General features: G+C 37.9%; 1 protein-coding gene across 1 annotated transcript in view; it reads left to right on the top strand.

Moving 5' to 3' along the window:
* Positions 1–21,626, top strand: part of PPP1R7 (protein phosphatase 1 regulatory subunit 7) — a 42,104-nt gene extending 20,478 nt beyond the window's left edge. Inside the window, exons 3-10 of the mRNA XM_053709901.1 lie at positions 971–1,026; positions 1,234–1,299; positions 15,576–15,706; positions 16,131–16,293; positions 17,005–17,121; positions 19,076–19,180; positions 19,304–19,390; positions 20,471–21,626. Coding sequence (XP_053565876.1) covers positions 971–1,026; positions 1,234–1,299; positions 15,576–15,706; positions 16,131–16,293; positions 17,005–17,121; positions 19,076–19,180; positions 19,304–19,390; positions 20,471–20,647 — 902 coding nt within the window. The 3' untranslated portion in view covers positions 20,648–21,626. The remainder of the gene's footprint in view (positions 1–970; positions 1,027–1,233; positions 1,300–15,575; positions 15,707–16,130; positions 16,294–17,004; positions 17,122–19,075; positions 19,181–19,303; positions 19,391–20,470) is intronic.
* The last annotated feature ends 401 nt before the right edge of the window (positions 21,627–22,027 follow it).

Raw genomic sequence — 22,027 nt, 5'->3', positions numbered from 1 at the left:
CCTGGCTTAAATATCCAAGTCACGTGGTTGGTTGGCTGGTTTCTATTTTTGGAACAATATGCAGTAAATTCCTTTTTTCCATATTATTGGATTTTTAGCTGATTTTATGCATTTCTTTATTTTTTTCTTTTTCTCATACCCTGTGAGAAATTTTACAGGATAAAAATCAGTTTTGGAATTTGACATACTATTCAGTTTTGTATTTCTTTCTTAAATGTTGCAGTCATATAGGAATTGTTTGCATCTTATTATAGTATTTCAGATCCTTAACCACTTTCTTTCGTTTATTATTGGTCTTAGTCCCCATGCTTCAAGGGTTATTTGATTTAAGAGACAACATTAAAGCTAGAAAGATCCAAAAGTCATCTTAGTCATTTGTTCAAGCAGCGGCAAATATAGACTTGATGTTTCAGAGGTATATCTAGGATATCACAATTAGCGGTAAAGATGTAGAGCTTTACTAGCTGTCTTCTGTAATGGGTTAAAATAAGAGAACAGCTTTTATAGCACGCTGCAAGTACAGGAGGACAAACGCAAGCATAGTGAGTAGTAACCATGCTGCTATCGTACCCATTACCCTTTTGTACTGCTCCCTTTTTCAGCATTCAGGAGAACAACTTAACATTAAATATCTTCACTGTTTAGTTGAACTGAGGTTATTAATACCCTTCTTTACAAGCCGTAATAGGTGAACTAGTAGAACTAGCTGGACTACATAAGAAAATGTGTGTTGGGATGTTACCTTAGAGTGTCACAACAGTTTGTAAAATGTATACACAAACAGTGTGTGAATAGGATATTCATTCAATTGGCAATATCTCAAAAATACAAAAACATAATGTATTGAGTAATAAGTATTAATTGATTACAGTATTTTGTGTATGAATAGATTTTTCTAATAGCTATAGTACCATATAATTATGTCAAATTAATATATGTAATAATCAACTAATATATTTTCTGTATTCAGGAGATTTGGAAGCACCAGTGGACATAGAGACTATCAACCTTGACCCAGAATCTGAGGTAATTGAGTTTGATTTACCTCACTGCTCTTACCTGCTTATTTCTAATGCCCATTTTCTTGTAGTTATACAGACAAAGCTTGTTTGTCCATTTCTATCCATGCTTGTGTTGAGCAGAGATTTTTACTTTTTTTTTTTTTTTTTTTTTTTTTTTTTTTTAACCATGTAGTGTCCTCTCAAATGCTTTTTTGTAATTATTTTTCCTCAGGATGTTGACCTTAACCACATAAAAATAGGAAAGATCCAGGGCTTTGAGGTACTCAAGAAAGTTAAGGTAAGTCTTAATTATGCATTGCTTGTGATTTTACACTGGCTCATTACTAAGTTGTGTTTTTTGTTTGTTTTTTTAAAGCCTTAAAGGGACATGAAACTTCAACTTTTTTCTTTTATGATTCAGATAGAGAAAACTATTTTAAACAAATTTCCAATTTACTTTTATCTAATTTGCTTCATTCTTCTGGTATCCTTTGTTGAAGAAACATCAATGCACATGAGTGAGCCAATAAGGTGAGGCATATATGTGCAGCCACCAATCGGCAGCTCCTGAGCCTACCTAGGTATGCTTTTCAACAAAGGATACCAATAAAGCTAAACACATTAGAAGTAAATTGGAAAGTTGTTTAAAATTGTATGCTCTGATATAAACAACTTTCCAATTTACGTCTAATATCTAATGTGTTTAGTTTTATTGGTATCCTTTGTTGAAAAGCATACCTAGGTAGGCTCAGTGGCTTCACATATATACCTCACCTTATTGGCTGGTTTCTCAACAACCGGGCCACAGCCCGACATACCTTAGCTGCTGGGGTTGCCAGATATCCACCACAAAAATACTGGACACTGGTAATATGCGAGTCACACAATGGTTGTAGTGATTTGACTGCCAGTAGCACACACAGAGCAGTGTTTTACACGTCATGATTCCCAGCCAAAAGCACATAGCATTGATTTTACCCAAATGTCAGCACACAACATACACATAGCATTTTTTTATAATCCTTCCAAGACTGCCAGTCTCATTTTTACCACCCTTGTATGCCAGTAGTATTGGAGCAGTACATGTGCAAGTGTTACTCCTTTCAGTGCTTTTTTGTAATGTATAGAGGCATAGGATGTACTTTAAAATTTAGCTGCTACTCAGGATACTTAAAAAAAACAAAAAAAAAACGGAAGAGTCTTCTAAAAAACTGGACTGTTCAGTTAAATACTGCGCACCTGACATCCTTACCAGCTGCACAATGGCACTCGGACAGGCCTGCCCGTTATTCTTCATGTGTGGAGCAGCAGGCCTTTCCGAGTGCCATTGCACGTGTGCGCTGTATGCATATAGAGGCAGTACAGTGGGGGGACAGAGCGCAGGAAACGGGACTGGACCTGGATAAGTAAGTAATTTCAACCAATTGACACCAATGAAAATGATACATCTATATCAGGCCCTGGACACGTCCGGCTAAAATGTACCGGGCCTTGAAGTCATCTGAATCATGAAAGAAAAAATGTGGGTTTTGTGTCCCTTTAAATAGTTATTTGTTGTTGGACATAACGGAGGTATCTTTCTGTATTTCCTTGCAGCTTGTTTCACGAATATCATAACATAGTTGAAATCAGAAGTGGGTGATTTTACTTTTAAATTACTTACACTGTAAGCATTATTTCATGCAAGATTTTAGCATGATATTTTTTCTTTTTTGTTTCACTATGAGCACTAATTTAACATATGATGCACCACCCTTAATAATGATGAACAAAAACTTAACTCTCCCACTGACATGACGTAAAAGCCCAAACTCACTACTTTTTTTTTTTTTTTCCTTCATGTTACTATTGTCCTGAAACCTAGAAATGTTTTTATATGTTAAAGGGACATTAAAGTCCAAATAAATCCTTCATTTGTCAGAACATGCAATTTTAAGAGGCTTTAATTATGTTACCAAATTGAATTATTTCTATTTCAAAGCTGTTAAATATCACCTCCCTTCACTCCCACTCCAGTCATTCTCTTTGCCTATGTTAGTGATGGGAAGTGGTAAAGTGAGGTGTTAGAAAAGATTCTTCAATCAAGAGTTTATTATTTTGAAAGTAGTACAAGATTTTGCTGCTTTGTTCTAGGGTGTAGCCGTAGTCCATATCGGTCTCTTCAGTAGAGCAGTGGTGGCTTTAGAGCAATGAGAACTGGTGGGACATAATTCTCACTGCGCCTCTCATATATTTATGCTGCCCTAATTCCTGATAGCCTAAGTAAGATTACTCAGGCTTTATTCTTTTTTCCACAGGACTATGTGAGGGAGAGGACCTCTCAATCCTGGTGAGCTGCCCTGCTGTCGGGCAGATTTTAAAGGTAAGTGCTAACTTTTTATTCTGAGTCTGGGAAAAGGATCTCAGGAAGTGGAGCACTTTATTTTCCTGAGACATAACTCCTATTGTTAAAGGAAGGGGACCCTGTGACAGCAAGTTGTAAGCAGGCACTGGGGCTGAGGAGACTAGAAGGGCTTAATCACTAGGGCTGAGTAAGGAAGGACTCAGTAGGAGGTGATTGTTTTTGGTGACGAGGTTCAGTTAGCTTCACATATTTGGGCTAAGTTGCTATCTAACCAGCGGTAGCACTATTTTACCTCAGGTTTGACAAGAGGTTCAGTTAGCTCCCGGTGGCTTATTTTTAAATACTACAATAATGGCGACCGGGAGATTGATACTTGTAACGCCCACGATGGGCGGAGCTTGTTTAGCGCCGATTTGAGCTGCGCACTCTGCTATTTCTAATACATTGATAATGGCGACCGGGAGAGTGATTGTTATCGCGCCCACGAGGGACGGAGCTATGTTTGGCGCCGTTTTGGGCTGCGCACTATCTATATCATTTCCGATTTAGGAAAGTAAAGTCTTTGTTTAGTTGCAAGCTCAGTCTTTAGTATGGTCACATATGTGGGACCGGACAGCGCCACAGCTGCGTTCCGGATCCTTTTATGAATAAAAATGAAGCCAGTATCTTTTCTTTCTTTCTAGTTACATTTTAAAAAATACTAGGTTTCTGAAGGACAGATGGGTACCTCAGCAAAATTAAGCTGAGGTGTAGATAGGTTCTACTATATTTGTGTACTAATCTAACTTCTGCACACAAAAATATAAAGTTACATTTTAAAATTTTAATGAGACAGTAACGTTTTTTATGTTAATATTTTTTTACAAAATTTAACATGTTTATTTGTTTAACTCATCCCTTGTGACTTAGAAGGGACCAATAGACCCTTCTAGGTGTCTCTTGGTTTTATGTTTTGATGCCAATGTGCTTATAAAAATATTTTTTTCTGAACCTACTCTTTCTAAGGCGCATGCTGTTTAGGAGTTTGACAATGGTCAAGATATGCCACAAATTTCTCCTAATGTGTCCCAAAAAAATGTTATATATATTTCATGCATTGTCTGTTTGTCCACACTGTAGAAAAAAGTACAAGAGGACATATATTCAATCAATATTCCGAATGTTTCTTCCCTGTATCCTGGAAGAGGAGGATACTTCGGTAGTATCTGAGGGGGAATTCTCAAACTCAGATGGGGTAATACCTTCATCTGATCCTGAGGCTGCTTTCCTTTATTTTTAGCTTGAATACCTCCATTTGTAACTTGTGGAGGTTTTAGCTACCCTGGTCGACTCCGACACTACCGGCGTAGTCTATCCTAGAGAGTCCAGTAAATTATCCTAAATGTGCCCTTCATGGTGGAAGTATTTCCTGTACCAGATAGGGTTATACAGATATTTGCTCAGGAATAGGAGAAACCGGGTATCCCTTTTTTCTCCTTCCCTATATTTAAAAGGATGCTTTCTATAGTGGACTTTATCAAGGAGTCTTTGCAGAAGGGAGATACTATTCCCTTAGAGGATAGTAGTTCCTTTTGGATCATATGCAGGATAAGGACCCTATGATTAGAAGTTAGAGGGTTTACATTAACAACCTGCGGTTGGTATGGCTACTGTCACAAGTGCGGCTTACTGGTTTGATGCGTCGTCTGTTTCTATTGGACAGACTCCCCTCTCGAAGGGATAGAATAAATGCCCTTAAGTTAGTAAACTCCTTTAATTCAGAGTTTCCTTAAGCTGGGAGCTATTATTCAGGCTTTGTCATATTGGCCATAGAGCAGTATGGTTAAAATCTTGGTCTGCGGATGTTTCATCTACAGGATAAGAGAAATAAGCGAAAGGTTGTCAGAGAGAATTTTAGGTTCTTTCGAGATTTCTAGGGAAATCCTTTCCCTCCTTCTACCAAGCAGGAGCAGTCTAAGCCTTCATGGAAGACCCAATCAGTCTTAGAATAATGAAAGAAGCCTGCTGTTGAATCAAAGACAGCATGAAGGGCATGCACCCGATCCGTAAGGGGGCAGGTTTTCCTTCTTCTATCAGGTTTGGCTTTGTGATTTTATGATCCTTGGGCGGTGTACATTGTGTCCCAGGGATACAAGTTAGAGTTAAAGACTTTCCTCCCAGGGGCAGGTGTCTGTTTTCAAGATTATCGGCAGACCAGACTAAATAAAAAGGCGCTTTTACGCTGTGTACAGATCCTCTCTGACCTGGGAGTGATAGTTCCTGGTCCAATGCAGGAATGAGGTCTGGGATTCTACTCCTATCTGTTCGTGGTTCCCAAGAAGGAGGGAACCCTCAGACCTATTTTAGAATCCACTCAGGGTTCGCAGAGTACCGTATTTCAAGATGGAAACTATCGTTCCATTTTTCCTTTGGTCCACAACGGTCAATTATGACCACGGGAGATTTGAAGGATGCATACTTGCATCTTCCCATCCACAAGGACTATCTCAATTTTCTATGGTTTGTCTTTCTAGACAAACATTCCAGCTCGTGATTCTTTCCGGCCTGGTCTCAGTTCTCGGAATTTTTTCAAGGGTTCCGGGATCACTGCTGCTGGTGCTCTGATTGCAGAGACACCTTTTCTGGACGACATTCTGGTTCAGGCGCCTTCCTTTCGACAAGCATGGTTTCGCACGATTGTTTCTGCGGTCTCCCGGAGGGAAGGTGAATTTGGTAGAGAGTTCCTTAGTTCCATCTACAAGGGTAGTTTTTCTTGCAGAGCTATATTATATTAGTCTCCTCGTCAATGAAGCTGACGGTAGTCAGGAATTCAAGGATTTCGTTCTTACCTAGCACTTCAGTCCCATCAGTGACTCAGTGTATGGAGGTATTTGGGCTGATGGTAACGACAATGGACATCCTTCCAGTTGCCCGTTTCCACCTTAGTTCTCAACAGTTAAGAATTCTTGGTGGTTGTCTCAGGATCCTTGCTTCCAGGGAACCTGCTTTCGCTATTCTTCTGGGTGAGTGTGACAACAGATGACAGCCTTTTGGGCTGGGGAACTGTTTGGGGTCCTTTAAGAACAGGGAACATGGACTCGGGTGGAGTCTGTTCTTCCCATAACCATTTTAAAAAACGAAATCATCTCCTAGCCTGGCCTCAGTTGGCTTTATCAGGTTTAAGTTAGATCTTACTTCAGCCGTCGAGGACTCTAAGTTTTCGCGGCCATGACAGAGGTAGTCAAGATCGTTCAGTGGGCTGAGACCCACAATGTCTGTCTGTTGGCGACCTGCATCCCAGAAGGGACTTCTGAGTGTCGGTCTTCGTAAGTAGGCAGACTTTTTACCAAGGGGGGAAAACCCAGCCGGTAATGTTCCAGCCGAATCTCAATGGGGTCAGTTACAATTGAATCTCATTGCTTCTCGATACGTTAACTTGGAATTCCAGTCTTGCATACTTAATTCCTCCGTTTGTTTTTCTCCTGTAGTCTTGGCTCGAACTAAGCAGGAGAAGGCATCGGTGATACTTATTTCACCGGCATGGCCCGCAGGATTGGTATGCAGTCCTGGTGTACGTGTCACATCTTCCTCCTGGGAGTCCTGTGGAGGAAGGACCTTCTACTTCAAGGATTCTTCTTTTATCCGAAAGTAGTTCTCTGAAGCTGACTACTGGAGGATGAAAGTTTTTTTATTTTATCCAAGCGTGGATTAGGAATCGGTCACTGAGACCATGAATCAGGCTCTTAAAGGGTTATAAATATTTTCTTTTTTCAACTAATAAAAACATGTCATCAGCTAGGTAAAGGTTTACATATTTAATCCCACTTACTTTGATTTTTAAACTAAGTTTGCTTCAGAATAAAAATTATATTTTTATTTCTCCTCCAAACGGCACTAATGCCCGCCCCTAAATGTAGGCTGGGTTTTCTCATTACCTATGCAATTCCATTAACCAATAGCAGGGCAGCAAGAATCATCTAATTTGCATATTTAGATTAGAACTGTTATTTGGGCTTGTCATCTAAGTACAAGAAAAGTTATTCTTCTAGTATCTGGCCAGTGCCAGAAAACTGCCTGAAGCATAGTGAGTGGTTGCTGCATGCATGGTTAGTGTAGGTTGTAAGCGGCAAGATGAGTGACAGATGAGACAGAGATACATCAGCGGCTGTGATCAGTTAAACATATTTATTTCCTCTAAAGCACACGCTCCTATCAGGTTCCTTACCGGGATTCCTGTGACACTGTCTAATTAGTGAGTATTGCCTGAGTCAGTGGGGGACCGAGGACACAATGTCACTGAAAGGAGCTGAGCAGGCAGTTTGCTCCCTACACTGGGACGTCCCTGGTCCCACAAGCAGAGGTCTTAAGCTTCTACAACTAACACTCAGCAAATGAGCATCCATGGGCAGGTTTATGATGTATACTCATTACTCAGCAGGAAAACAAGATTTTACACTAACTGCACCAGCGTCCTCACCACTCCTAACACTAACGCTGTATGCTCGACTCTGCAAACAGCCCACTGTCTAGGAGCTACTGCAGCGGAGACAGCTCGTTTGTCACAACGATCAGATGTACCAGAGACCTCACGGAACAAGCCCAAACCCCTCCAGACCAGGGAATACAGGAACAAATGATAGTGGAGCCGGAACTTCTTCCACATAAAACATATGAACCTTATTGTCACATTAATAAAACCACAGTATATGGACAATAAAGCTCATATGTTTTGTATGGAATAAGTGCCGGCTCCACTGTCATTTGTAATTTGAGGGCAATCACATGATCTGTTCCTAGTATTACCCCGCCCGCACTCTGCTCCGGCTCCTAAGCTTGACAATGAGATTTGCGCATGCGTGGATCACAGAGAAGACAGAATGCGCATGCGGGTCGCCATGACTGTTCTACCTAAGTAGAACAGTTTGATTTGATATACATAATGAGGATCTGGAGGGGTTTGGCAGGATAAAGGTTTATTTTTGTAAATTGCAGGTAAACAAACAAAAATTGCTTAAAGATGTTATTTGCAAAGTAAAAGTTTGTCACAAAGTTTGCAATCGTGTAAAGTTTTTTTTTTAGGTTTACTATCCCTTTAAGCCTGTGTCTAGGAAGATTTTACCCATAGGACATGGCACAAATATTTATAATGGTGTGAATCCAGGGGTTATTCCTGGAGTTGAATCGGGATTCCTAGGATATTGTCTTTTCTCCAAGAGGGTTGGAAAAAGTACTATCGTCAAGCACCTTTAAAGGGTTGAATTTCTGCCTTATCTATTTTATTACACAAGCGTCTGGCAGATGTCCCAGATGTACAATCCTTTTGTCGGGCCTTGGTCAGGATCATGCCTGGGTTCAACCCAGTTACTCCTCCATGGAGCCTTAATTTGGTTCTTAGAATTCTTCAAGGGGCTCTGTTTGAGCCTATGCTTTCCTTAGTTATGAAGTTGTGATCTTGGAAAGTTTTATTTCTTGTTGCTATTTTTTCTGTTCGCAGAGTGTCAGCGCTCTCGGCATTGCAGTATGAGTCCTCTTATCTTATTTTTCATTCTGATAAGGTAGTTTTACGTACTAAATAGTTTCTGATTGGAACATTAATCAAGAGATTGTTCCTCCTTTGTGTCCCAATCCTACTTCTCAGAAGGAACGGCTTCTGCACAACTTGGATGTGGTTCGTGCTTTCAAGTTTTACCTGCAGGCGACTAAGGATTTTCATCAGTCTTCTGCATTGTTTCAAGTTTTTTCAGGAAAACGTAAGGGACAGAAAGCTACGGCTGCTACTTTTTCTTTTTGGCTGAAGAGTATCATACGTTTTGCATATGAGACTGCTGGGCAGCAGCCTCCAGAGAGAATTAAGGCTCATTCCACAAGGGCTGTCGCTTCCTCATGGGCATTCAAGAACGAAGCTTCGGTGGAATAGATTTGCAAGGCTGCAACTTGGTCCTCTCTTCACACTTTTTCTAAATTCTACCAGTTTAACACTTTTGCCGCTTTTGGGAGAAAGGTTCTTTAAGCAGTGGTGCCTTCCGTTTAGGTTCCCTGTCTTGTCCCTCCCTTATCATCTGTGTACTCTAGCTTGGGTATTGATTCCCATTAGTAATTAAGGTGATCCGTGGACTCATCGTGTCATTAAAGAAAACAAAATTTATGCTTACCTGATAAATGTATTTCTTTTTTGACACGATGAGTCCATGGCCCACCCTGTTTTTGTAAGAGACAGGTTGTTCGGTTTATAAACTTCAGACACCTCTGCACCTTGTTACTTCCTTTCTCTCCTTGACTTCAGTCGAATGACTGGGTTGGGAGTGAAGGGAGGTGATATTTAACAGCTTTGCTGTGGTGCTCATTGCCGCCTCCTGCTGACCAGGAGGTGAATATCCCATTAGTAATTAAAAAGATCCGTTGACTCATCGTGTCAAAAAAGAAATTTATCAGGTAAGCATAAATTTCGTGTTTTTAAAAAAAAAAAAAAATTTGGGGGGCGGAGTTAACCCCTTCCTGCCCAAATAAGTTAAAAAGTGAAATCACGCGATCATTCATGTGATCGTGTGATTTCAATAATGGGATTGTGTCTGGGGGAGTGCCTATGATGCTAGCCACGCCCGCGATCCCATTCAGGAAGCGCCTTTGGCTTACAGGGACATTAAACACTTTTTGAGATGGTTATACAAAATTATAAATCGTATAAATATTAAAAGGCCTGCAATATACTTTCCTTATTTATTTTGTCCCCTTTTCCTGCACTTGCACTCTGAAATTGTGAGCTTTTCAGTTCCTGTTAGAAATGGAAGTGCAGAACACTGTTATATTCCACACAGCCATTGGCTGCACACTCTAATGACCTATTTATAACTGTCCCTAATTGACAACAGTAGAGAAGGTAACCTAAGTAACAACATAGCAGCTCCCATTGTTTTATAGACATTAAAACTTTACACTTATTTTGTCAATATTTAAACAGCAAATACAACTTTAAAAACAACATCTTCATGTCGGAAACCAATTTGGTTTTCCAAAGAAGTAGCACATGCTGTAAAGAGAAAGATAGCTTAGAAAAATTACAGACCCACACAATCAAATGATGATATGAAAATATGGAGACTCCAGCAAAAAAAGACTAAGCAGTTAATTAGGAAGGTTAAAGCTCATGCAAAAGAGAAGATCGCACAGTCCGTAAAACATGGGGACAAAACATTTAGATATATCAGTGAAAGAAGAAAAACTAAGGTAGGAATAGTAAAATTGAAAACAGTTGATGGTAGAAGAATAGGAGATAAGCAAATTGCAGACTGTCTCAATGATTACTTCTGTTCTGTTTTCACAAAAGATTGTGAAAATAAAATGTCTACGTTTAAAGGGACATGATACCCAAATGTTGAAACACTTGAAAGTGATGCAGCATAGCTGCAAAAAGCGGACTAGAAAATATCACCTGAACATTTCTATGTAAAAAAGAAAGATATTTAACCTCAAAATGTCCTAAGTATTCAAGCCCAATTGCAAAGAACTTTAAGCAGCAAATCAGTATGGTTGTACCGGGACACGCAAGGGAGTGAGCCTCGTGCATACTCATGTTATTTCCCTATTCAGTTTAAGGAAGTTTACTATGAAATCTCATGAGTTCATGTCCTCAGCACTGTTGATGATGATTGGCTGCAGTTCATTTCTTCTTTTTTTTTTTTTACCTGCAGCTAGGCAGTAACTGAAATATAACTTTTTACACAGCACTTACTCTGCTGAGCTGAGGAGATTGTAAGGTAAAAATATCTTCCTTTTTTACATAGAAATGCTCAGGTGATTTTTTTCCTGTCATCTTTTTACAGTTATATGCTAAATCGCTTAAAACTGATGCAGTATGAGTATTATGTCCCTTTAAGGGATGCTACGAAAAATAGAAACAAGCTTAACACTAATCTTTTTACAGAGGATGAGGTGTTTTTTTTTTTTTTGTTTTTTTTTACATTTTTAAAAATAAATTATAAAAAGTCAGTGGCTCCTGATAATCATCCAAGGGTTTTAAAAGAACTTCGATCAGTTCTAACTGTCCCATTAACTGATCTGTTTAATCAGTCACTATTAGTGGTGTGCACCTAGCGCCTACTAGAAAAGAGACCGTTAGCTTTGATATATTGACACCTAGTTGTCAATTATGGAAAGGTCGAATTAATGGAAAGTATACCAAAGCGCCAACTTGACGAAGGCTGGGTCTGGACCGATTACAATGATGTCAATTTTTACATAAACATTTTATTATTTAAACATTTTATTAAATAAACAAGTTAAAAAATTAAAAACATGTATCCATGAGTAAACGAACAGATTTATACACCAATAGCAGCTAAATGAGATATTAAACAAATAGTGATAGAGCCAATTTAGCACTTGAAATGACAAACAATTGTTCCTAAAAATGTGTAATTCTGTTACAAATTACAAACTTATCAAAAATGAATAAAGCGCTCAGTGCAGGCTTTGACTGTGTTGGGACATCAATGGAATTAAAACTAGTATACACTACCACAACACATGAAAATATGAGAATATTGAGGGATAGTGAGAAATATGTGAAAAATTTGTGATCTTCAACAATGGTGAAATAAGAACAAAAATACAAAATAAAATACCACAAAATTTGGTCAAATATCAAGAGTTGATGTGTTCAAATTGTGAATATATCCAAAGCTATAGATGTATATAGTCAATGAACCAATATATGCTGTGTGTCCCTTTAAGAAAAATCCAAATGTCTAAAAAAAAAAATGTGAATACTGAAAACAATAATGGTAGTCAAAAGTTGTGTTCAAATCGTGAATATATCCAAAGCTATAGATGTATATAGTCAATGAACCAATATATGCTGTGTGTCCCTTTAAGAAAAATCCAAATGTCTAAAAAAAAAATGTGAATACTGAAAACAATAATGGTAGTCAAAAGTTGTGTTCAAATCGTGAATATATCCAAAGCTATAAATGTATGTAGTCGATGAACCAATATAGGCTGTGTGTCCCTTTAAGAAGAATCCAAATGTCTAAAAAAATAGTTTTTTTGTGAAAAAATGTGAATCCTAAAAGCTGTAGTAGTAATTGTCCAAATGTGAGTACTGGGGGTCAATGTCAATGCGTTTCGGTCATGTTAAGACCTTTATCAAGACTACTAAGTCTTGATAAAGGTCTTTCCATGACCGAAACGCGTCGACTGGTAAGCATACTTCCATATATTTTATTGATTTTAAAACAACCTACACTATTGTATCTTTCTTTTACAGAAGAAGGACCCAGGGATTGTAACAAACATTTGCTAAGAAAATAGTATTCTGGTTTGAAAACGGCTAATAGGCATTGGCATTGACCCCCAGCACTCACATTTGGACAATTACTACTACAGCTTTTAGGATTCACATATTTTCACAAAAAAAAACTTCTTTTTTTTTTTTTAGACATTTGGATTCTTCTTAAAGGGACACACAGCCTATATTGGTTCATCGACTACATACATTTATAGCTTTGGATATATTCACAATTTGAACACAACTTTTGACTACCATTATTGTTTTCAGTATTCACATTTTTTCGCATTTTTTTTTTTTTTTTTTAGACATTTGGCTTTTTCTTAAAGGGACGCATAGCATATATTGGTTCATTGACTATATACATCTATAGCTTTGGATATATTCACGATTTGAACACATCGCATCAACTCTTGATATTTGGCTAAATTTTGTATTTTGTGGTGGTTTATTTTGTATTTTTGTTCTTATTTCACCATTGTTGAAGATCACAATTTTTTTCACATATTTCTCACTATCCCTCAATATTCTCATATTTTCATGTGTTGTGGTAGTGTATACTAGTTTTAATTCCATTGATGTCCCATCTGGTTTCTACTATGTGTTAAACACATAGTCAAAGCCTGCACTGAGAGCTTTATTCATTTTTGATAAGTTTGTAATTTGTAACAGAATTACACATTTTTAGGAACAATTGTTTGTCATTTCAAGTGCTAAATTGGCTCTATCACTATCTGTTTAATATCTCATTTAGCTGCTATTGTTGTATAAATCGGTTTGTTTACTCATGGATCCATGTTTTTAAATTTTTAACTTGTTTATTTAATAACATGTTTAAATAATAAAATGTTTATGTAAAAATTGACATAATTGTAATCGGTCCAGACCCAGCCTCCGTCAAGTTGGCGCTTTGGTATACTTTCCATTAATCAGTCACTATTAACAGGAGCTGTTCCAGATGATTGGAGAATAGAAAATGTAATACCTCTTCATAAAAAGGGCAGTAGGGAAGAATCTGCTAACTACAGGCCAGTTATTTTAACTTCAGTAGTAGGGTAATTAATGGAAAGCCTCTTAAAAGAAAGAATTATGACTTACATAAAGACAAACAATTTAGAGGACCAAAATCATCAGATGATGTCAGACTAATCTAATTGACTTCTTTGATTATGTAACAAAAGTATTAGACAAGGGTTGAACAGTTGATGTAGCATATCTAGATTTAAGCAAAGCATTTGACACTGTCCCACACAACAAACTAATTCACAAACTGTATCTCCTTGGTTTAGACTCAGAAGTTGTGAACTGAGTGGAATGCTGGCTTAAGGACAGAAAACAAGTGTCGGGGGGGTAGACAAAATGAGAAGTGATATACAACAATTGGAGTATTGGACAAGTGACTGGGATCTAAAGTTTAACACAGGAAAGTGTAAAATTATGCATTGTCAGTATATGGCCGGGTTATAACACAATATCATTTGGTGCTGATAGCCAAATATATAATAATATATATATTAATCTTCATATATACCTTGACAGCATTTAGGGAAGAAAAATCCAAATGTTAATTACAGACTGAAGGACACTTTACTGACTGTTACAAATGAGGAACAGGACTTGGGAATTATTATTTCAGATGATTTAAAATTTAGTAGACAATGTAGTACTGCAGCGAGTAAGGCCAGCAGAATGTTTGGATTTATATGTATTGGTAGAGGTATTTGCAGCAGATATAGTAAGGTTCTTATGACACTTTATAGATCATTAGTTAGGCCTCATCTTGAGTATTGTGTGCAGTTCTGGAGGCCATATCTTCAGAAGGACATCAACCATCTTGTGTCTGTCAAAGGAGGGCTACCAAAATGGTACATGGTCTAAAAAATAAAACTTACGAGGATAGGCTCAATGACCTAAATATGTGTAGCTTAGAGGAGAGAAGGAAATGAGGTGATATGGTAGCAAAGGTACGTTAAAGGCTTAGTAAATCTGAGGCTATGGGTATTTTATTTAAAATGGAAAATTCAAGAGGTCATGATCTCAAGCTGAAGAGTAGTAGATTCAGGAGTAATTTGAGGAAGCATTATTTTTACAGAAAGTGATTGATTTATGGAATAAACTTCCTCAAGAGGTAGTAATTTCAAACACTGTGGGGGACTTTAAAAATGCCTGGGACAAGCATAAGGCTATCCTACGAACTAGATACGTTTTTATACTTTTAGGTAATATCGGGCAGACTTGTTGGTCTTATGGCTCTTTTCTGCCGTCAATATCTGTTTATTCTCAGACTAATATTTTATTTGAATGCATCATTCTATCTACCATTTATTTAGTGTTTAATTTCCCTTTAAGTACAGCCAAAAGGCTAGGACGTTCTATGCCATCCTAAGGGTGTTAAAACCCAGTGCGGTTAGGACGGCATTGAACGTCCTAAGGGCAGGAAGTTTTTAAATACTCATTGTTTGCTGGTGTTTTTGTATGTCACTCATTGGTGTTTGGCTGTTATGGTAAACCATAGAAGAAATTAAATATACCCTGCATGTCCGAAGTCCCCGACACCCTCACCAAAAAGTTGATCATTTAGCTTCTCATACAAGAGTATAGGTTCCTTAGTCTAGTTGGATTTCTAAATTTCCATTCATTGAGTTTGAGTTGATAATTTTTTCCATTTAGTAAATATTAGAGAATATGAACCATTACATGAAATTACAGAAGGTGTTAAGTTCTCGCTCATGTTTTTTGGTTAATTGTAATTTGCTAGTTCCATAAGACTATTCTCCATAAATGTAACGCACAAACAAAAATGTTTGAATTCAGTATTTTTATTTTTATTATACAAGCTTGTATGTAGGCTAGATGTGTATCATCTTTGGACCCGCCTTCATCCTATTTTAACATACTATTATACATTGTCCTTTACTCCTTCAACCTCCCCTCTAACCTTCCTATTCTCATTTCCTCTTCCTTATAGACCCTGTGCCTGCGTCAGAACTTAATAAAGTTGATTGAGAACTTGGAGCAGTTGGTGACATTAACTGAGCTGGACCTGTATGACAATCAAATCCGTAAAATCCAGAATGTGGAGACCCTGAGCCAGCTCCAGTGAGTCAGCTCAGAAAGGGGCATTTCCACCTGCTTCCTTAAAGCTTATATCCTTTCTTTCGTAATAAAGTACATACATTTTGTTATTTCTCAAACAAAGCACGCTTATTTGCTTGGCCATTTGTTAATCATGATCAAGAGACCCAGTGACATAGGAAAACTAATAATCTGATTCACTCAGCAATACAATAATTTGTCTTGACTATCTTTCTTCAGTCATAATAATGAAATATCCTACATGTTAGGCTTACCTATGTTACCATTTAATATGTTTTTGTAAGATGCATGTGTTTTAAGAACGTTACCAATGTGCTTAGATCAACAAGCTTTTGTGTAAAAATTGGAAATAAGCATTTTATGATTTCATATTAATGTCTCTTGCACTTAAGAGTTTAACAATTTTATGGTTAACTTTTCCCCACAGAATCCTCGACTTTTCATTTAACCTTTTGAGACGGATTGAGGGTCTAGACACTCTCTCTGAACTACGACGTCTGTATCTGGTGAACAACAAGATTAGTCGGATTGAATGTCTCGACTCTTTAACCCAGCTCCGGCTTTTGGAACTTGGCTCAAATCGTATAAGGGTGAGTAGGATGGAATTATTATCATTTTATTTGTATATCGCCACAAAATTCCGTAGCGCTGATATGTCAGAGGATGGGTGTGTCAGAGTTAGTTGGAGGGGAGAGGAAGCAAACAGTTCTGCTATGGTCCTTCATCAATGGAAGCCGGGACTCCAGCATCGAGCTTAGTACCGTAGTTGCTATATGGAATAGACAGTCAGTGTGCTGTAATCCTGGGTAGAAATGAGAATACAGCAGCGCAAACCTTCTGTCAGGGGGAAAAACAGTGAGTGGAGCTTGAAGTGTTTTGGAAAGGACCAAGGGTCAAGCAGGACCACTCTAGTGGACAGTTTGAAGCTTACAACTGTGGCTCACAGCCTGATTAGTAAGTAACGAAACTTCAGTGAAAATAGCTAACCCATGTTTAGTGCATGTAGTTCATTCAAACCAGTAACCTAGTTGAAACTTGTACACTAGGAATGTGTGTTTTATATCAAAGCAACTGCAGGGCTATAAATAGCACTACCTAGCTCACAACATGCAGTAGAACAAACAACTCTCCTTTCTTAGCAGTGGAATGATAAAGAGCCATATAATTGAGGAATAGTAATTAATCAGTAGCCTAATGCTGTCAGCTAGCCAATAGAGAGCCATCTACATCAAGCACTAATGGCATGAAATTAAAGATAGTATGTTTGTAGGGGGTATAATGTTAAACTAAATTGTTTACAGGTGATTGAGAACCTGGAGTGCCTCCGTGAGCTTGACAGCCTTTTTCTGGGTAAAAACAAGATCACCAAACTACAGAACATGGACACATTGAGTAACCTCACTGTATTAAGTGTGCAGGTAAGTCCCTCTTTCTCTAAAATACAAAGTGTAAAAATATTTATCAAGGTCTGATATTATTACATACTCCTCAGCAGTGTGAACAAATTACCATATTTTGCTGAACTTAAGAAAAGTGTTTTTTTATTTAAAATCTAAATAATGATGTAAAAATATACTGTTATGCTAAATAATGTTTAAATATAGTGTTATGCTAAATAATTGAATTTGAAAAGATGCACAGATAAAGTGATATTTTTCAGAGTTCAGCCAACTGTGGCATGAGTGCTGTGTATGACACTCAACGTGATTTTTAACTGCGCTCGGATTGCTACAGATCCAGGGTCTGAACTGAGATTAGATGTATGTGGTTGGGAGGGACTGCAGATCTAGGGTCTTACCTGAGATGAGATGTGTGTATGTGGCTGACAGAGGGGCTACAGTTCCAGGGTCTGATCTGAGGATTGCTGTGGGTATGTGACTAATAGAGGGGCTGCAGATCCAGGGTCTGATCTGAGGATTGCTGTGAGTATGTGACTGATAGAGAGGCTGCATATCCAGGGTCTGATCTGAGGATTGATGTGAGTATGTGACTGATAGAGAGGCTGCAGATCCAGGGTCTGATCTGAGGATTGCTGTGGGTATGTGACTGATAGGGAGGATGCATATCCAGGGTCTGATCTGAGGATTGCTGTGAGTATGTGACTGATAGAGGGGCTGCAGATTCAGGGTCTGATCTGAGGATTGCTGTGGGTATGTGACTGATAGAGGGGCTGCATATCCAGGGTCTGATCTGAGGATTGCTGTGAGTATGTGACTGATAGAGGGGCTGCATATCCAGGGTCTGATCTGAGGATTGCTGTGAGTATGTGACTGATAGAGGGGCTGCAGATTCAGGGTCTGATCTGAGGATTGCTGTGAGTATGTGACTGATAGAGGGGCTGCAGATCCAGGGTCTGATCTGAGGATTGCTGTGGGTATGTGACTGATAGAGGGGCTGCAGATCCAGGGTCTGATCTGAGGATTGCTGTGGGTATGTGACTGATAGAGGGGCTGCATATCCAGGGTCTGATCTGATGATTGCTGTGGGTATGTGACTGATAGAGGGGCTGCAGATCCAGGGTCTGATCTGAGGATTGCTGTGGGTATGTGACTGATAGAGGGGCTGCAGATCCAGGGTCTGATCTGAGGATTGCTGTGGGTATGTGACTGATAGAGGGGCTGCATATCCAGGGTCTGATCTGAGGATTGCTGTGGGTATGTGACTGATAGAGGGGCTGCAGATCCAGGGTCTGATCTGAGGATTGCTGTGGGTATGTGACTGATAGAGAGGCTGCATATCCAGGGTCTGATCTGGATTTTGGGGCTTGCAGATGGTTTGCATGTCCAAAGGGCTGATCGTGTTTTTTTTTATCTTCCTTTTCTTATTACACATGATTGAGAAAAATGCTTGATCGTTTTGTAGTATTACTTATTTACGTCACTCACAAAAGGTTGCCTCTGAAACCAAAACAGTTTCTTGGCCGTGCCTATTTTTGTTGTTTGTTTTTTTATTATTGGTATTCGTTTTTATTATTATTACTACTACTACTACTACTAAGGATCTACAAGGCAAGGTCCTTTTTTTAATGTTTAAAAAATTAACTGCTCTAGAGATTCTTTTTTGTGTCTTTAAAGGAAAAATGTTGCTATTCTTTCTGTACACCTTTTTATAGCAACCTCACATAAAGACTGAAATACAAAAAGCAGATTATTGGTTCTTTTTGTATTCTTTTTAATATTAACTTGTGGCCAGATATGAAAATCTAACTGATCCTACACTTTGTGGTTTTCAGGATACAGTCTCTGACAACTTATCAGTAGTAGTAAATTGGAGGAAGACTACAATTTAGCAATGTATTTGTATTGTGACTGTAGTTATTTTACACATCTGTGGCGGCAGTGCATATGTTCATAGTTTTTTTTTTTTTTTCAGAGTAACCGACTAACAAAGATTGAAGGTCTTCAGAGTTTAGTGAATCTGCGAGAGTTGTATCTGAGTGACAATGGCATCCAAGTACTTGAGGGGCTTGACAACAATGTGAGTCTTACCATAAGATATCATTATGTAGCAAATGGGTTGCTTACTGATCCGTGATAAGAAACAAGGCCCAAAGGTGGCATGTAACGGAGAACAATGAATATTCTTGCTTTGTTGTTTCAGACTAAACTTACTACCTTGGATGTTGCATCCAACAGGATCAAAAAAATTGAAAATATTAGACACTTGACAGACCTCCAGGAATTCTGGGTAAGTTTTTAATGTTACTTTTAATTTATTATTTGGGGTGCATAAATCCTTATTAAATCAAACCATCATTTTTTTATGTATGATGCACTTTTGTTGGGGGTGGTTGTTTTGTTTTTTTAATTAAAAAAAAACTGGTGATCCTGTGTAATATACTCAGAAAGTGTGTTAAAGATTTTGCTCAGTTGTAATAGTAGATACTAGCCCCCCCTGGAAGGAAACATGAAGATGGGATTTTATAAAGGTAAGAGTTTAGCAGAGATGGGGGGGACATTGAATCGTGAGATTTGAGAAAGCAATGTTTAACACTTTGGGAAAGGACTTTATACTACTTTTTTTAAAGTTTAACTTTAAAAGTGTGCTGTCATTGTGCTTGGAAATGTTTGTTTTTTTAGTTTTGTAAACAACCATGGTTCTTGTGTAATCAAAGATCTACAATGGGTTGTACACGCGCTTGCACACAGACAATGTACATTTTACAGGACTAAACATTTCAGCTTCTCCCAATTTTTAGGAGATTAAAATTAGAGGGTTGTTCACCATCTTTTAAAGGACATGGAAGTCCTAATTAAACTTTCATGATTCAAATAGAGTATTTCAAAAATACCTTCTCTGTTCACTTCTGTTATCATATGTACACTTTTCTCTGAATCCTTTGTTGAAATAAGTGTTAGCTGAAAAAGCGCACACACAAATACCTGATTTTACATTGGGATTCGAACACTAATTTAGTCATTATTCTTAGATTATACATTTCCAGTATTCTCCACAGACGGGTGTCGTCATGAAGTAGCCAGGTGGGGGCAGTGTAATACTATGCAAAATTTTAACATTTTCTGTTTGTTTTTTTATTCATGTTGGTTAAGCTATCCAAAGCAAACATTAATTACAAAATGTAACTTACATTGGTTTAGTGGTAATTTGTATATCATGCATTGAAAAAAATCTAATTTTAACATAATATTCCATCTTTGTTGTCAGTAATATCAGCGGGGTGGTGTGGCTAGTTTAAAAAGGCCCTGGAAAGAAAATTAAATTCTCTTTAGCATTTCCTTGTACTGATGTTTCTCTTCCTATCCCCAGATGAATGATAACCTAGTAGAGAACTGGGGGGATCTGGAAGAGCTGAGTGGAGCACAGTCATTACAGACAGTATATCTGGAGCGGAATCCACTGCAGAAAGATGCACAGTACAGAAGAAAAATTATGCTGGCCCTGCCTTCAGTGCGCCAAATTGATGCAACATTTGTCCGGTTCTGAGATGACCCCGGGTACTCTGCTGATATGTGGAGTAGAAGATAGGGAGGCAAAGTACCAAATGAACTTTCATCAAGTTCTTGCATAAGCATATCTTTATTTTTATCATCTTATCTTGCTGTACCCAGTTTGTTTCACTCATGTAATGTCCCATCACATAACCTTAGTGCATGATCCAGTCTCTCAAGCATCAAACTAAATTTTATTTGTTCAACAACTTGATGCTAAATTATACCTCTGGGCTTCCTTTACTAATTTGTAGTTTCTGCCTACCTCCCATGCACTAAATCACACTGCACACGTTGCTTGTTCCCAAACTCCATTGTACACTGTTTTATTGCACTAATGCTGATAAGGGCCCCATATGTATTGGGTCATGATAAATGTGCAGTGAATTTTATCAACAGGGGTGTGTGTTATATACCATGTAGAATGAGACGTCTTTCTACACTGGACCCAGTCACCTTTTTGTTAGTGACGCTTTTTATTTATTTATATATGATTATGCAGTATCCTTATAAGCTGTTATTTTACTATGTCTGCATGTACTGACATTGCTCCATCACAATGCAAAAATTGTTTACTTTCTGTGTGGTGCAGAGTTGCCCTGTTCAGTTTTGTGTTTCTACACAAGAGTAAAACAAGTTACATTTTAATCTAAATGATAAAACATAAAATTATTTTATGGGCTAGTGCTGGCATCTGCAAAAGTTCTAACGCAACTAGAAATAAAGAGGTTCTTCATGCTGTATATGCCATGCTCCAAATTAATTGGATCCATAAATGTTTAATAGTTACTTAAATTATACACACATTCATTTAGAGGCAGTGTAAATTATAGTTGGTTTCTCCTTAAGGTGTTTCCAGTGAATTCCAGTTATACCAGCAATAGAGTATAACATGTATGTGAATTTCAGCTTTGTTTTATTTTTGTATATGCAATAGATGTTTTACTCATTAAAGCTACATCCCATTCAAATGAGCTGAGCTTGTAAAGACAGCAGAGTTCCTTATTTTTCTCTATGCATACTAAGGCCCCCTATATTATCTGTCTGTGTACATAATGAACATTACGCTGTTTAAAAGGTCAAAATAAAGGTAAACAAGCTACTTGTAACTAATTTAACATATCCCAGCAGGTAAAATAGATCATTGGGAACACATTTAAGGGGATAACAAAAATTGCAGTACAAAGTCGATTTAAGTACCAACAATGCAAGTATATCATTAAAGGGACACTGAACCCAATTTTTTTCTTTTGTGATTCAGATAGAGCATGCAATTTTAAGCAACTTTCTAATTTACTCCTATTGTCAAATTTTCTTCATTCTCTTGCTATCTTTATTTGAAATAAAAGCCATCTAAGCTTTTTTTGGGTTAAGA

Source organism: Bombina bombina, chromosome 4, assembly GCF_027579735.1.
Source record: "Bombina bombina isolate aBomBom1 chromosome 4, aBomBom1.pri, whole genome shotgun sequence".
Lineage (NCBI taxonomy): Eukaryota > Metazoa > Chordata > Amphibia > Anura > Bombinatoridae > Bombina > Bombina bombina.
The sequence above is the reverse complement of the archived record's forward strand: the minus strand, read 5'-3'. Positions and strand labels throughout refer to the sequence as shown.